The following is a 17,064-nucleotide window of genomic DNA, read 5'->3' as shown; positions in this document are numbered from 1 at the left end:
CATAAACTGATGGTTTGCATTTGAAGCAAGCACCATAGAAAATGCATCCCTTGTGAGACATATGATCATGTGGAAGCCAAGATTCCAAACAAGAAGACACTATAAACAGCTGAGGGCGGGGAAAGCTGTGAAGAATTTAGGAATGTCCCAGTTGATGAGATCCTTGCAACCCTAAAAAACAAAACCCCAATGACCTTTTATATAAATAGGGTTACATAACGTCAGTTGTTTACATTCGTCTGTCTCTGGAGACAATGGAGGAGGGCACATTTGGGAGTGAAGTCAAACTGTTGGAAGGTTGCAGCGCCTGCTGTGGCTGTAGAGACCGATATGGGAGGGATATGTTTTGTTGTAGCTGGGGCAGATGAAGGCGCACAGTTCTGCTGATGCAGGTACACCATGGCATTTCTTCTCTCTGCGCTCCTCCCAGTGGTCATTCCTCCTGTGGTTGCTGCTGTGGATCCACAACCTGACTGTTTGACTCCAGGCACTGTGGTCCTCGAAAAGGGTTTCCCACAACAGCGAGGTTGATGTTGGCAGCCTTCATGCCACATTTACATATTTGTAGTGGTCTGGTGCCTGAAGTCAGCTCCCCCTAGAGCACATCCTTGGGGATCCTGCCATCTTTATTCTGCAGACACAACCAAGCCAACGTAGACGTCGCTGAGACAGGAGTGCGAACATGCTGGGAATGTGGGTTTGGGAAAGCACAGACCGTTTTGCCATGTGACGCCCAAAATCTTGCTGACACAGCACATGTGGAAGGCGTTGAGGCATCAATTAAGGCCTAATGACTTCAATTATTTTTAAAAATATATTCTTGTCATTATGCCCCTCCCCACAATGGTAACATTTTATAGCACTTTCACGACTCCTGTAATAGTAAAGCAGATACTATGCCACTCTTCACAAGTAGCAGTAATTGTTTTTTCCTCTACGGAAATCACATCTATCAAACACTTTGAGGGGTGGGAGGGAACTCTTTGGCAAGGTTGCTTCAGTGTTAAAATTGTGAGGCTAACCTGGTGTGCCTTTTCTTGGGCCCAAATGGCATGACCCCTGACAAACCCCTACAGTTGTCTGGAGACAGGATCTGCTCCCAGGGCCAGAGAAAGCTGAGGAGATGTCTCCATGTACCATTCTGGGAAGCTCCAAGCAGTGGCGAAGCTGCATGCTCCGCTACCGGGGGGGTGGAGAGCAGGCGGGGGCGTGGCTGGCACCCCAGGGGGCGTGGTGCGCGTTCTGGGGGCATGACACGCTGCCTGTGGGGGTGTGGCACCTGGTGTGTGAGGGAGGTATGCGACGCGTGTCCAGGGGGTGGGAGCCACCACAATGGCACCCTACTGGAATAGTGGTGCCAGGGGTAGGTCCAGTGGCGTAGCGTGGGGGGTGCAGGGGGGCGGGCCACACCGGGCGCAACATCTGGGGGTTAGGGTTAGGGGGTGCAAATCCACGAGTTAGGGGGCGCAAATTACTTGCCTTGCCCCGGGTGCTGACAGCCCACCCTACGCCACTGGGTAGGTCCACTCCCTCTGCACTCCTGTTCTTCTGCCAGTGGCTCCATGTAATGTTGGGGGACTTACGAACCTGGGAGACACTCCACCCTACTATGTCTTGCATGTATGATTATAAGAATGGCTTTTGTTTGGTTCTCTTGGTAAAGAGGCTTCAGGAGACCCGATGGGAAAGTGTTAAATGAGTCACTGCAGTGGAAGTGATGTTGCAAGTCATATACACAGGATTTCACAATGCAGTCATTGCATTCCAAAAATAGTTGCGTGTCTTTACATTGCTCAAATCTAGATCTAATCAAACTATCTGAATAATAAATGCTACCACCTGCATCCACAAAAACAAATTCCCATCGCTCTGGCTACATGAGTCCATACTAGGTTTAGGACATGGGGAGTGGCACCTCCTTAATCAAAGCTGTGCTGGAATTTTCTTTTGAGGCCTTTGTCCAGAAAGGTGTAAAAACTGAGCTCCCTGGACCATTTTCTGTTCTGGCTCTCCCAGATCCACTCTGGCCTAAGACAGAGATGTGGGTGAGATGTGTATGTGTTTCTGTATGTGTGAAAGATAGAGAAAAAGAGATTATTCTTATTAGGGATAGGACACAATTGGTTAATTTATTAATTTAATTATATTTGCATATGAGTAAAAACAACCATAGTTTGAAGCAAAAAGCATACACCCTTAGTTTATAGATGAGACAAGATAGAATGGAAGCATTCCCTGTTGTATGAGAGAAGGGGAAATGCTTTTTTGAAGATGGAAACCTGAAAAAATGTTGTAAAAATCTGCTGCGTCCTCCTTAAAGGTCGTAGCTCTCTCTCTCTCTCTCTCTCTCTATATATATATAACTGCTCTTGTCTAAGCAGAAAGGCAAGTTATGAATATAGAAATAACAACATAATTGTGTCAATTTTCAAGTGCACACAATTCAATACACAACACAATTTACAATTGTAGTTGCCACAATCAAATAAGTAGGCAGAAGCAGAGCGTTCCATTATCTACAACCTTTTCGCTCGCTGCTGCACAGATCTTTAATGAAGTGGTTTAGATTCGTTCATAGCTTGAGGTGCGCTTTCTTCTGTAAATCGCACAGGTGGCAAAGACAATGACAAATAATCCTGCGAGACTGAGGCCCACGGTAACTGGAATTAATCTCTTGTTTCTGTCAAGAGCACATTCTTCCTCTGCAATAAAAATCAGGATGTTATGGCATATTACACAATTATCATATGCTTTCATCAGTTTCTTGCTCAGTAAAATACAGCTACTGATAATTATACAAAAACCCACGAGCACTGTCTGTAGAGCTGCCATTTTGGTCAGTTTTAATTTCTTGATGCATAGCATATCCTCTCCCCAATGCTCATGGAAGGCAACTTTTTTTTAAAAAGTTAATTGTTGTGAGGTAGGTTGGAACTTTTCCTAGCTTTAATGAGGGATTGAGCCATCAATCTATAGTCCATTTCAAACCATTATATTGGGCATGGCAGGGCTGCAAACTGGGAATTTTGTGGATCAGGCACTGGGAATTACAGTTCATTTTGGCTAGGAATTTACAAGAGACTCAGAATCCTCTTGGCCTAGGAAGTCAGATGATGCTGGCAGACCAGTCTGGTTCAATGGAGAGCTTTAAAACTTTTTTCAGTCTGGCAGTGCCGGATTTAGGGAGGATGGGCAGTTCCTTTGCACAGGGCGCTGAGCTGAGGGGGCGCAAAATTGAGAAGATCCATAACTGAGAAGATCCATTGGGGGACGCCAGATTTTGGCCTCACACAGGGCACTATATTATGAAAGATTACCAAAGTCTGCCCCTGAATCTTGTCAGTGTGGGGAGACTGCTTGGGTCTCTCTCTGCACATCTAGATGCATGGTTTCCCTCTGCGTGTTCTTTGCCTGAATGCCTTACATATTGGTTCCTCTTAAAGGTAAAGGTAAAGGTACCCCTGCCCGTACGGGCCAGTCTTGACAGACTCTAGGGTTGTGCGGCCATCTCACTCAAGAGGCCGGGGGCCAGCGCTATCCGGAGACACTTCCGGGTCACGTGGCCAGCGTGACAAAGCTGCATCTGGCAAGCCAGAGCCGCACACGGAAACGTCGTTTACCTTCCCGCTAGTAAGCGGTCCCTATTTATCTACTTGCACCCGGGGGTGCTTTCGAACTGCTAGGTTGGCAGGCACTGGGACCGAGCAACGGGAGCGCACCCCGCCGCGGGGATTCGAACCGCCGACCTTTCGATCGGCAAGCCCTAGGCGCTGAGGCTTTTATCCACAGTGCCACCCGCGTCTTGGTTCCTCTTATCTGATACTAAATACTTTAATTGACAGTCGCTCCCCAATCCATTTGGGAGAAGCTATGGCCCAGGGGTTGACCTTTCTGGGTTCAATCCCTGGCATCCCCAGTTAAAAGGATGTCAGTAAGCAAGAGTGGAGGGGAAGACTCTTCGGGCTGAAACTCCTCTGCCAAGTCTTCACATGTCTACAATATTGTGCCATGAACCCCACCCTGAGCAACAGCCTGGACTCTGACTGCAACAAGGAACGGTCATTGAGGTAGCTGGACCAACAGTATTGGAGGCAGAGGTGTTCGGTGCAGGCCAAGACGCCAGCATCATGGCCAGACCTGAGATAGAGCTTGTCAATGATCACAGAATTGAAATCTCATGAGTCAGTCACCTCTGAGCCTGCACATCCCCAAAGAACTATCCACCCCCACATCACAGCCCTGAGAAAAATGCACAAGTATGTGAAAATAACAAACACAATTCATTACATGAATTGCAAAGATGTATATTGGGCAAAGCTGTGTAAAAGTGAGAATGTGCCGAGATAAGCACGCTAGAATGTTGACAAATTTTCATGAGGACTAAACAGAAATTTACAAGCTCAGTGCAGAAATGTGAACTGAACATTTCCTATCAGCCATCGCGTGGGTATGAGGATCTGGATCCCACCTTCATGGTCCTCACTTGTTTAACTGAAGGTGTGGGTTATGCCCATAAATTTCAACGTGTGAATGGCACATCTCTCTGTGCAGCTGGGAATCCCGCACATAAATGGCAGGGTCACAGATTGCACCCACAGTTGCATGCATACTGGTTTTGTTCAGACCATTGGCCGAAGGCACATTGGCTGGGGATAGCAAGTGGAATCTCCTTGCATGCATTCAGGTTACCTGCAATCCCCATGCAATTGTCAATTGCCGTGGGAAAGGAGCTCCCATCTGCCACAGTCACACGGGTTGCTATGTGCTTTGCTGGTGAAATGAACAAACTAGCTATTCCAGTTAAGCTACAATTGAAAGCAAGGAATACTACCTGAGCCTGCATTTCATATGTATTTTGAGAGAAAGTCCTTGATAATAACTTGAAACTGAACCATGCTTCACACAGTCTTGATTGCAACAGGAGTGTCTAGCTGTTTAAAAACATGCTACTGGCCTGGACTTGCTCACAGTGGTGTGTTTAAATCAACTGAACGAGAAGGAGTGCCTTAACACAGGTCCAGTGACAAGCACTGCTACCAACCTTTCCCAAACTGGTTGCCAACGATATTAAAGGCTTGAAGTTGAGAGCTGGAAAGCAGGAGTTGAAGGTTGTCGGACATCTCTATGGTTTGCATGCTGAGGCACTTGAAGCAATTCCCTAAAGGCACTGAAAAGAGCTGGTCGCTTTTAATTCCACTGTACAGCACACCTGAAGAATACAGAAATAAAAAGAAACGACAAATGGTGCGGTTGGAGGCAAAATCTTTCCTTGAATGAAGGGTCACCAACTGATGTGCAGTAGGCGCTGCATAGCTTGAGCTGTGATCTTATAACTCAGGATTTCCCAAACTTGGGTCTCCAGCTGGTTTTAGACTACAGTTCACATCATCCCCGACCACTGCTCCTACTAGCTAGGAATGGTGGGAGTTGCAGTCCAAAACCAGCTGGTGACTTACGTTTGGGAAACCCTGCTATAGATAAAGTACATTCCCCTGTTCGGTTTGCTGTTAGGTCTGCTAGAGGATGGATTGCAGGCAGTTCAAATGCAAACACTAAGACCTCAGATCTGTTCAGGGGGCGAGATAACCCCCAAGAGCGACCCAAAACCACCATACAAATCCTCACCAGACTGTTTACCTGCCAACTGGCCGGCCAGTCTGCCACCCCTTTCTACTTAGAACTGGGTGCCTGACGGTGGAAGGCAAATATGTTCCACATACGGCAAGCTACACGTTCATCCATTTCCTCCAATCCCAGAACTGTCTTTCCACAGCACTAGTTCCACCTGATCACAGCAGACAAGACAGTGAGGACCCTCCACCGGCTCTGCTAAGACCAGCTTTCTCTTGGTTCCTCTTCTGGAGCTGTCTCCTATAATGCCTGTTCCACCTGGTCATTAGACATTAGTGCAAATTCATACAGAACTGGGGTCAAACTAGCTCTGCGCACACACTATACATTTAAAGCACATGACTTCTGAGAACTGGTTTCTTAAGGGTACTGGGGATTATAGCTTTGTGAGGGGTATACTACAGTTCCCAGGATTGGAGGGGGGTTTCATGTGTTGCTATTATTCAACTGACTCTTAGTGGATGATTATTCAGGAAAAGAACAGCCTGCTACAATTCTAATTTCTGCAGAGAGTCGGCTTCTTTGAAGTCAGTACTTTAAGAAGTACTCGAAATGTATGCTCAAGTTCCACTGACTTTGAGTATACCTAAGGTGACCATGAGTGCATTTTTTTATCTTCATAAAATAAGCCTCAGAAGTGCAATCCAGAAAAAGTGCGGTGTGGTGGCAAGAAGGAAAGTCTTGACCCAGGAATCCTTAAATGCAATCTCACTTCTCCCACAAACTCATTACATACATAATGCAAGGTACGCAGCTTCAGCCTCCTCCACCGTCTAAGAGGGTGCCACTTGCCTCCACCAAAAAAACTACATTTATACATTTTTTAAATCTTTTGAGTGCTGGTGTATTTTTTCCTGAAATCCTCATCATGTTATTGAGCTGTGTAAAATTTCAAAGAGATCTGATCATTGGTTATGGAGGAAAAATAAAATAAAATGTACACAAGGCCGAGGATCTCAAGAGGGACAGAAACACAGATTTCATGAAACTTTGAAGTGCTATAAAATCAAAACCGTTTGTGATAGAGGGGAAAAAATTACTGTAAGTGTCTTTCTTTCAACCATAAGGGAAGGGTGTACACCAAGTTTCATCAAAATCCAAGATGGTGGGTGGCATGGTCGTGTTGAACTGACGTGGAATGACCCACACAGCAGAAATAATGCAGGAGGAAGTAGTTACAAGTTACCAGTCTCTGCAGCCCCAGCAGTGGTGGAGCATGTTTAGCTGGTGCCTGGGGCGGGTGGGCAGGGCACAGAGGGCTAAGGGATCCTGTCTTGCCACCCCAGCTCCCACCGTATCATCTCAGCCTTGCAAAGTGGCTCGGGGAGGGTGGCATACGAAGGACACAGCAGCCATTTGATCCTAGCCTTGCAAAGAGGCACAGGGCTGGTAGGGTGGTGTGAACAGCGCCCCGCAGAAAAATGCGCTCAGGGCCATCACTCTGGCAGCCCCTGCCCATACTATGCTCCTGTGATCCTCTAGTGGTTTAACTTCACCCCCAGAGGCACACTCCATTGTCTCTCAAGACAGATGCATGCCAACAACTGGATAAAATTTAGTTGAATACCACCCAATATAAAAAAGGGGGGAGCATAATATTAGGGGAAATTGCTTGGAAATATGTGTTCAGTTTGGTGCACAAAAATGTGTATATTAAGAGAAATGTAAGCAAATTGCATGCAAATTTTCATGATTTTTTTTAAAATGCAAATTGATTTGGAAACAGGTCAAACTGAAGGCTAGAGAAAATAGAAGCTGAGAGAAAATGAAACGGAAAGCTTGATTCATCCCCAGCACATCTTAAATCAATGCACACAGTAAAGTGCTGAAAAAGGCAACTTCCTTTACATGCTACTCAAATGCCAGCTATGAGTTTTGGTGGCTCCGCATGACCCTTGACTCTTAAGAGAAGCTTCAAGATTTCGTAATTGCTAGCTGTTCAAAGGCAGGGGAAGAATCACCATGTCACTTACCCTCAGATGGTACAGTTAAAGAAGCTTCAATCACACTGACATAGTACACTTCTCCACTCTGGGGAAGAAAAAAAGAAAGGTGGGGGAGGAAGGAAGCAAGCATAGTTTTATTCAATATCACTGCTTACAATTTAGAAAACACCAGAAGATGCACAGAAGGTTCATGACCAAGGGCAGATAGAGGGAGTTCAGTGGAAACCAACTAAAACCTTTTCCTATTTTTTTCAGGCCACATATCCTCCTCTAATACAACAGAAGGGAGCTTTCTTTTGTGCTAGCTGCTTGCGAAGTGTATTTGCCCTTCATAGAGGACTGGAGTGTTCGACTCATGCTCTGTAGTTGGGAAGTATGATGTGCATGTCTGTAAAAGCAGTTCCTTGGTCCACATGGTACCTGCAGCAGGGATGTAGCCATGCTCCTCGGGCGCTTTAGAACAAAACATTTAGAACTGGAACCTTTGCCCATATAATAACAAAGCCTCAAAGTCAGTACTGGCCCTACCATTAGGTAAAGCAAGGGGAAATGCTTCAGACACCCGACAAATTTGGTATTTCTTGTGACATCCAAGAGGTACCAGGGTACAAGAGGGGTAAGCACTCTCCTGAGGACTCCAGGGTACATCAGAATATTTTTCATTAAGCAATGTTTATGACCAAGGCCAACTGTTGCAACCTTTTTTCTAGCCAGTGGGCCGGATTCCCTCATGGAGAATCTTTTGAGGGCCACATTTCAGTGGCGGGTGAGGCCAGAGGCAACGGATATGACTCTTAACCTATGTGCAGTAGGCTACTCTGAGCCACAGAAAAGCCTGACCTTTCTACCACACACTGTCTCCCCATACTCCATCCTTGCCAAGGCAAAAGCAGTCAAAGGGCATGGCTGGTGAGGGCAGTGACCCGGGGAAAGTCCCAAGGGCCCAACAGAGCACTGGAAGGCTGGCTGTATTTGGTTCCCAGGCCTGAAGTTCCCCATTCCTGTTCTGGAAGCTTCCTGAAAGCCATTTCTGAGCAGCCCCAAAGCAGGCTAGACACTTTCATTTTTTCTCTCTGGCTGTGTCTACACTGTAACTTTAAAACACATTTGAAGCACGTTCTTTACCTCAAAGAATTCTAAGCACTGCCGTTTTCATACCCACCAAGTGTCCCGGAAAAAGTTTTTATTTTTATTTATACTCCACCCATCTGGGTTTCCCCAGCCAAAGTGACCTCATGCGTTCTTGTCCCCCCGCCAAAAGGGCCTTTTGGGCACCTTGCAAGATGGCACCCCCCAAAAGTGTTTTTTTCAGGGTGAGATTGCCACGCAGCTTACGTAACTCCCTTGGAATGTGCCCTGGGAGATGTGCATCCTGGCTTTTGATCTGAAAAAGTTGGGCAGCATGAGTTTTCCCCTCATAGAGTTATAGTTCCCAACAATGCTTAATAAACGTGAGGGGGGAAATGTGCTTTAAAGGTATAGCATGTACACAGCTTCTCCCTCCCACACACTTCACAATCCAATTTGTGTAGCACACAACACCTGATCTCAGGTTATGCATGCGTCATATTAATGGAAGGCACACTTTGTACAAAATCACATCTAACTGATCAGAATAAGGCCTCTGTAATAGTTTCTGAAAGGCAAACACACACACACACACACTGGGAATCTGGCAGCCGAATTCATGCCTGCATATATTTCAAAGAGCAGGTTCAAACTCAACAGCCTCTGAATGCTTATCTTAAAGAGGAGGCTGGATTGTGCAATGCTGCACCAATAGTTGTGTTGCTTCTGGGGGGTGTTGCTTGGGGTGGCCAACTCAAAATTTTACCTCGGCATCTTCACTGAAGCCACTCTGTGATGTGGCTCTCAACGACACAACAGTTTCTAAGGCTCTTACTTCATTTAAAGAACACCGCTCTCTTAAGAGCAGCCGGAGCAAACACTTAAAATTGGGTCTTTGTTTGACAACTAAGGTGTTGGTTTGGTTTGGCAAAGGGCCCTTCCAAACGAGGAGTTCTCACATGTCCCCTGTTGAGAAAACAGAGCACACACATCCCCTGACATGTTTAACGGGCAGTTGTACAACAATAAACATCCCTCTTGCTTCTTTCATCCTAATTTGCCTGCAGGGTGTTTACATAGCTTCTCGTGAATCATTTGCTTACCCCATATTTCTCAATGCATTTTCCTACTTAATCCGCATTTCCATTTCTTTGCTTTGCTTTTGAAGTGGATTTGCTGCTCCAGTGTGGCCAAGAAAGCTTTTTAATCCACTTTAAATGCACAAACCAGACGTTATTAGTAGGCCAACGTTAAAAACTTCCCGAAAAAATAAGGGTGAGCATGTGTAGAAACTAGCCTACTGAACTAAGGTAAGATTCATGCTCGACCACTGAAACCGAGCCAAAGCCAAATGTCAAATCACTTTCTCCAAGGAAAATTCCCAACGTTCTGGGATCCCCTCCTCACTCCCCTCAAAACAACATCTGGTGAAATGCTTACCTTGGTGAAAGTAAAACGTATGAAGCCACCTTCAAATGAGATTCTCAGAGTGGACACCCAAACCCCACACATTCCAACTGTACGCGTGGTGTTTGGGTTGATATTGAAGTATTCCCGGTTGTTCTGTAAAAGGGAAACGGCGCATGAATCCCAACACAGCCCGACACATGCTTTCTTTCTAAAACAGGGGTGGCTAACCTGTGCACCTGCCCACCCACTCAAATGTTGGGGGGCTCCCAAGTTCCATCAGTCCCACCCAATGGTCAGGGATGATGACAGTTATAGTCCCTTGCTAACTATTAGAAGTCCTATCTATTTCAACGACACTTGCTTCCAGCAGCACCTCTAGGAGCCTTTTCTTATACCCATCACATAGCTCAGGTTGGAATGGTTCTTGCACGGTCCCTTCTTAACACTCCCCATCTGAGTGGGCTGGCGCTGCTGGTCATTAATGGGGACGAAGAAGTGAGCTACAGGTTCACACACACACCCCTTTCCCAATACCTCCTCCACATACCTCCCTTATCCTGATTTAGTGCTATGTCCGACCAATAACTTACGTCAGAGTTTGGTCACATCCGCAGCATTCACTGGCTGCCAATCAGCTATGGAGCTTAATTCAAGATACTTCTTTTGGTATATGAAACCCAGTACAGCCTGGCACCAGAACACCTGAAAGGTTGTCTCACCCCTCAGGTACCTCGTTATATACCTGGTCACTGCACTCTACAGGTGAGGGCACCTTGAAGATACCCTCTTGCTAGGAGGTCCACTGCACACAGTATAGGAACCATCCCTTCAAAGTTGTGGCAACTATCCTATGGAATCCCCTCCCCATGAATATTAGGCACTGTCTTTGTTGTCCTTCCTCTTTCACCAAGATTTTTTAAGTTGAGATCTTTCCCAGTCTGCATCTGCACTGGAATTGCTTTTAAAATCTATTAATTGTTTGTTTGCTGCCCTGGGCTCCTGGGGTATGAATTTAATCAATTCAAATACGTTTAAAGCACATAGCTTCCTCCAAAAGAGTCCTGGGTGCTGGGAATTGTAGTGCTGTGAGGTGTAAACTACAGTTCCTGTTATTTTTTGGGGGGGGGAGGGAGGAAGGCATGTATCACTAAGTAGCACTAAGTCACTTGTTCCATTAGCACAAGGGTTCTTGCAATGAATCTCCTCCATCTCTCCCCCCGGCTCACCCCCTGAATCTGCTCTGGGGGTTCATGCCCTCCCATCAGATGTCAAGGAGATGAGTAATTAAATAACCTTTAGAAGACATCTGAAGGCAGCCCTGTATAGGTAAGCTTTTTAATGTTTAATGTTTTATTATGTTTTTATATATCTTGGAAGCTGCCCAGAGTGGCTGGGGCAACCCAGTCAGATGGGCAGGGTACAAATGAGAAATTAGTAGTAGTAGTTGTTAAGGCAAAGGGAGAAGTTCCATTGCATGAACAGAAATCCTTGCGCTGACTGCATGGCGGCAACAGATACTACCCATGCTATAGATGCAAACCTAAGGCTTTTCTGAAACAGCTTTTGGAACCCAGAATTACAATTCCTGGAATTAACTGATTATTTTGATCTTTTGAATGAAAAAAACATGGGGGGGGGGAATAATGGGAAAGGGGGAAGCTGCAGCTTACTGTTTTTCCATTTTTAGCTATCATTGTCAAACCAACTGATGCTTTAATACACTCAGCAGTTCCATTAAAAACAGTATAAGCCCCCGTTGCAGCTGGCGATGGTTTGGGTGTGAGGGTTGGCCCAACTGGGGCTGTTGGCTCAAGAACAGTGGCTTTATGCCCAGATGACATCTTGCTGTGGGCTGTACTGTTTGCTCTTGGCGTTCCGGCTGGCACATGTTGTGTGATGCACTTGTCGCTTGTTCTAGCTACAGTCTTCTTTGCATTTCCTGCCTTCGCTGGCAAAGCAGGAGCTGCAGTGTTCCAGCTGTTTGGGGCTGCAGGTTGTGAAGCTGTCCTCTGAGCAGCCGCGGTCGTTTTTACGGCTCCGTGGATTCCAGCTTCATCAGTTTGCGTTTCAGATAGCACAGCTCTGCTCCCGGCAACAACTGTAGTTTTAGTCACTCTGCGACTTGCAGCTGGACTGGTTGGACTTGTGGGGTTTGCAGCTGCCTCTAGAGGAGTGGCTGCTGTGTTTGCCTGTTTGTGGACTGAAACTTGCTTGGCTGGTGGTATAGAATCTGCTTTTACCATCTTAGTATCTTCAGGTAATGCTGACACTGACTGGGTTCTCTGGGTAGCCTCTTGTACAGATTGCTTGCCTATCTGTGTGACTGAAAATTCTGAATGACTGTATGGAAGAGTCGTGATCGTTTGATTGGCTCTCTGCAATACTGAAATGGGCTGCGGAGTTGCTTCAACCTGCACCTCTCCACTGCAGGATAAAATAGCTGCAAACAAGCAGAGAGTAAGTTTAATCTCGTTTCCAAAAATCCCTTCCATTCTAAGCATCTCTCAGCTTGAGTCATATCTCTGAAAAGATGGACACATGGGCAGTGAGTAGGGCTGGGCAATATATCATCCAAAACCAGTCTCAAGTCCATATCATGATATCGGTTTCATAATTTTTGACCGGGCAATATATTGCAAATTATGATGTATGTTTGTGCACGCGTGCTATGCAACAATCACCATGTGGGGAAAACCGTGAAGCCAGCCAATGTCTTTGCATAGCTTCATCCTTATTTCAGACATTGTGATATATAGCCGGTAATACATCACAAAATTGAAAACTAGCTCTATCTTTACTTCAGACGCCGTGCTATATCAGTACATTGCAATGTTTAGCTGTTGATATATCATGAAGTTGAAAACCAGATATTGCCCAGCCCAACTATTTGCCTCTACATAGTTCCATCCTTATTTCAGACTTTGTGATATATCAGTATATTGCAATGTTTAGCTGGTGATATATGATGATGTTGAAAACCAGATATCGCTCAGACCTAGCAGTGATGACCTGTACACCTTTCCTCCTCAAATACTTTGCTCTTAAGGCTCATCTACATTTCCCACTTGCCCCATGCCTAGAAAGTCCAATAGGTTTCCCTTTTTCTAGGCATGGGTCTGAGTGGTTTTTCATTTCCCACCAATCTGCAGATAAAGCTGTTGATGTTTGTTCCAATCCAATGGTAAACAGCAGGTTTCCCCAGGAGAAAGCAATGGGGCAAGCAGAAGTATGTATGAGTCCTGTGTGTCTCAAGTGAGTAAGGCCTCCTGGGACACATTTATCTAATAAACCTAATATCACTCCCCACTTAAGGAACTTGCAGCCCTGCAAAGGATCTGCTGATAGGTAGAAGAAAACTGACTCCAGGAGGGAAAAGATGCACACGTACAGTACTTAACTCTTCCACTAAAATCAATAGGACTGCTGATTGAACTCAGGACCATAAACACCTCTGCATTTCCAATGTTTAAGTAGAATAAAATTGCCAGTTAGATCTAAAAAGAACTACAGGGGTACCTAGGGTTACATACGTTTCAGGTTACATATGCTTCAGGTTACAGCCTCCGCTAACACAGAAATATTACCTCAGGTTAAGAACTTTGCTTCAGGATGAGAACAGAAATCGTGCTCCGGCAGCGCAGCAGCAGCAGGAGGCCCCGTTAGCTAAAGTGGTGCTTCAGGTTAAGAACAGTTTCAGGTTAAGAACAGACCTCTGGAATGAATTAAGTTCTTAATCTGAGGTACCACTGTATTCTTGTCCCATGGAACCTTTTGTCAGGGAGTCTGATTGCCTTGCAAATCCCATGCATCCATTCTTCTACATTTGATTTCTGGGATATTTCCACAGTATTTTGTAACCTTGCAGTAGCCTGATACTCTCTCCGTATTTATCTTTAACATGTGTATTTGGTACAAAACAGAAAACACAACTGAGGTGTGCTCATATTTAGGCTTCTTTAGTAGACCAAACCACCCAGAAACTTAGATTTTCTACCAAAAACACTGCAGTAAACAACCCCATGCAGCTACTCTCTAAAGCCTCTTTGCACATGCCTTGTTTAGGGCAGGGCTGGGGAACTTTGGTCCCTCCTGATGTTTCTGAACTACAACTCCCACCAACCCCAGCCAGCATAGCCAAAGATTATGGAAGCTACAGTCCAACAACATCTGGAGAGTCAAAGCTTTGCCACACCTGATTCAGGGCTGCAAGGAAGGTTAATGGCAGCAAAGCTCTTCAGGAAAAAGCTCAAAGGTGGTTGTGGGGAGGGGATCTTGTCACCAGATGATCCTGTACAGGCTTTCCCTACTCCTGCATAACAAGCTGTACCTATAGAAAACACTCTCTCTTTTAACACAGCTTTTAACAAGCTGTACCTGTAGATTTCTTAAGGATTTCTTAACAAGCTGTACCGCTGATTTCTTAAGGAAATCAGCCCTGAGTGCTCACTGGAAGGACAGATTCTGAAGCTGAGGCTCCAATACTTTGGCCACCTCATGAGAAGAGAATACTCCCTGGAAAAGACCCTGATGTTGGGAAAGATGGAGGGCACAAGGAGAAGGGACGACAGAGGACGAGATGGTTGGATAGTGTTCTCGAAGCTACTAGCATGAGTTTGACCAAACTGCGGGAGGCAGTGGAAGACAGAAGTGCCTGGGGTGCTGTGGTCCATGGGGTCACAAAGAGTCGGACACGACTAAACGACTAAACAACAAGCCTGTAGAAAACACTATCTCTTTTAACACAGCTATTAAAGGCAAAGAAGAGCTAGAGATCCTGTATCCTTACAAAGCAACACATAATACAGTGATAACTGGGTATACTGATCTACTCACCGCCAGATGCAACCAGGAGGAGTTCCACAAACAGGTTCTTCTCCCAGCTCATGGTGAAGGAATTAAAGAGTAAAATTCACGGATCAGATGCCCCAAGGAACCTTTGTACGCGTTGCTTCTTTCTTCTTCTTCCCTACAACCAGCTTAGCATGCCTCCTCCTCTGGGAGACAAGAAGTTCGCTGTTCTCTTGCAAAGAGCTCCGAGCAAAGGGGAAGTCCAGCACAAGAACTGGAATGTTACATGCAAAGCAAGAATGGATTGTGGGGAAGCATCTTTGAACCATTGAGAAAGTGCTTGAAGAACATTGGTGGAGCTGAAAGTAGAAGCAAGATTAGCATTGTTCTCCGCCCAGTGCATTTTAATTCTCTCTGACGTGCCTTGGGCTGCATTCACATCATGCATTTAAAACACTGTGATAGCACTTTAAACAGTCCTGGCCTACCTACAAGAATCATGGGAGCTGTAGTTCACTAGGAGTGCTGAGACTTGTTTGTTAGAAGACCCCTTTTCCACTCACAGAGCTACAGTTCCCAGAGTCCCATGGGAAGAGGGATTGGCTGTTAAACCGCCTTCAGTTGTAGCTCTGTGATGGGAATGGCAGGGTCTCCTCACAACTCTTAGCACACTTAATGAACTACAACTCCCATAATTCTTTGGGGGAAGGCATGATTGTTTAAAGTGGTATTGCACACTTTATATTCAGCAACTTTTGCAATTAGGAGGAGGTCATCAGGGATGGAGTGGAAGAAGGGAAGCATCAGACCTGTAGCTATTCTGGGGTGGGAGTCGATCACATACTGGCAAATTCAGGTTGTGCAATGATAATTGACTGGGAGGTTTCGCACAACAAACTTCCCCCCAAACACTGGGCCTTTTGTGATAAGGAGTTGGGAAAATGCACTGGGAAAATGGGGGGCAACACTTCTTTTGAAGTGACATCATCTAACCTCCTTGCAAACAGTGAGAATGAATGCTAATTAAATAGCCAATATTGTCTAATCTCCCACTAAACAAAGCAGGAAAAATTCTCAATAAACAGGTCATCTGGAAGCACCCTAAGTCCTGATGACTACGTGGCACTCCAAGTTACAAACTCTGCGACACAAAGATGCCTGCAAATGTGACATGAAGGTGGGCACTATTAATCCCACTATATGGGAATCCCCTGCAGGTGACTGCAGTGCCTGGAGACAGACAGGTCATGCATCCCATAGCAGTGACAAGAGGAGGAATGATGAAGGAGTGCAGAGAGAAGAAAGGCCACGGTGCATCTGCAGCAGCACAACTGGACACATTCATCAGCCCCAGCTGCAACAAAACATGTCTCTCCTGTATCGGTCTCTACAGCCACAGCAGGCGCTGTAACTCTCCAGCAGTTTGACTTTGCCCCTGAAGGCACACTCCTCCATTTTCTCCCGAGACAGACAGATGCTAACAACAGCAACCTCAAGGTTCAGAGGATGCCACTGAATGCCAGCATGCTCAACACACTTCGCCGCCTTGCTCTGTTTTTGAGCTCCCTGGAGGCATCTGGCTAGCAAATGAGGGGAACCGGATGCGAGAGTTAATGCATCATGCAGGCATCTTAATATGTGTACTTCTGCTATAAAAATTCAGGCTGTTTCCAAGCCAGGCTGGTATGCAGAGGAGGGATATCCATGGGCTACTTCTGGCACGTGAGCCAGAGGATCCCAATCCCTGGTTCCCATGCATGTGCCCTAGAGCCACAGCTCATCTTCCCCTTCCCTGGAGATGTAATTTCTAGAGACCCAAAGAAGGGGACTTAAAAACTGAACAACTCTGGTGTGCGCACATTCGTGCGGACAAGTTTTAGCAAGATCTCCCCAAAAGAAAAAAATAGGGACAAATGGTGTCAATTTAAAGTTCTCTTAGTTTCTTATTTTTGCAGTTTTAAATTCGCTTCTCTACACTTCTGCAGCAATCTGCAATAAAAAAAAATCAGAGGAAAATTCTTCAACGTTTTAGTGTGAATTCCTCTGAATAAAAAACAGTTTGACAAATGTACACATTTTTGTAAGCAATTTCCCCGAATACAATGCATTTTTGTGTGATGTTTTCACTAATATGCATTAATGTGCTCACTTTGCTCAGATAAGCATTTCTGGAAACATTGCTTAGCTGAAGAACTATATTGCAAAATTAGAAAAAGTGCGA

The 17,064-nt window shown here is 45.6% G+C and overlaps 1 protein-coding gene across 1 annotated transcript; it reads right to left on the bottom strand.

Moving 5' to 3' along the window:
• Positions 1–2,120: 2,120 nt before the first annotated feature.
• LAMP3 (lysosomal associated membrane protein 3) lies at positions 2,121–15,229 on the bottom strand. The gene is made up of 6 exons (XM_081911237.1): positions 14,889–15,229; positions 11,726–12,495; positions 10,086–10,208; positions 7,605–7,662; positions 5,042–5,209; positions 2,121–2,702 (listed from the first exon to the last, which is right to left on the bottom strand). Exons 1-6 carry the CDS (start codon positions 14,938–14,940, stop codon positions 2,563–2,565), a joined length of 1,311 nt encoding a protein of 436 aa, XP_081767363.1. The 5' UTR covers positions 14,941–15,229; the 3' UTR covers positions 2,121–2,562.
• Positions 15,230–17,064: the final 1,835 nt, after the last annotated feature.

Source organism: Podarcis melisellensis, assembly GCF_964234715.1.
Source record: "Podarcis melisellensis genome assembly, chromosome: 5".
NCBI classification, from domain to species: domain Eukaryota; kingdom Metazoa; phylum Chordata; class Lepidosauria; order Squamata; family Lacertidae; genus Podarcis; species Podarcis melisellensis.
Note: the sequence above shows the minus strand (reverse complement) of the source record. Positions and strands in the feature narration are given on the sequence as shown.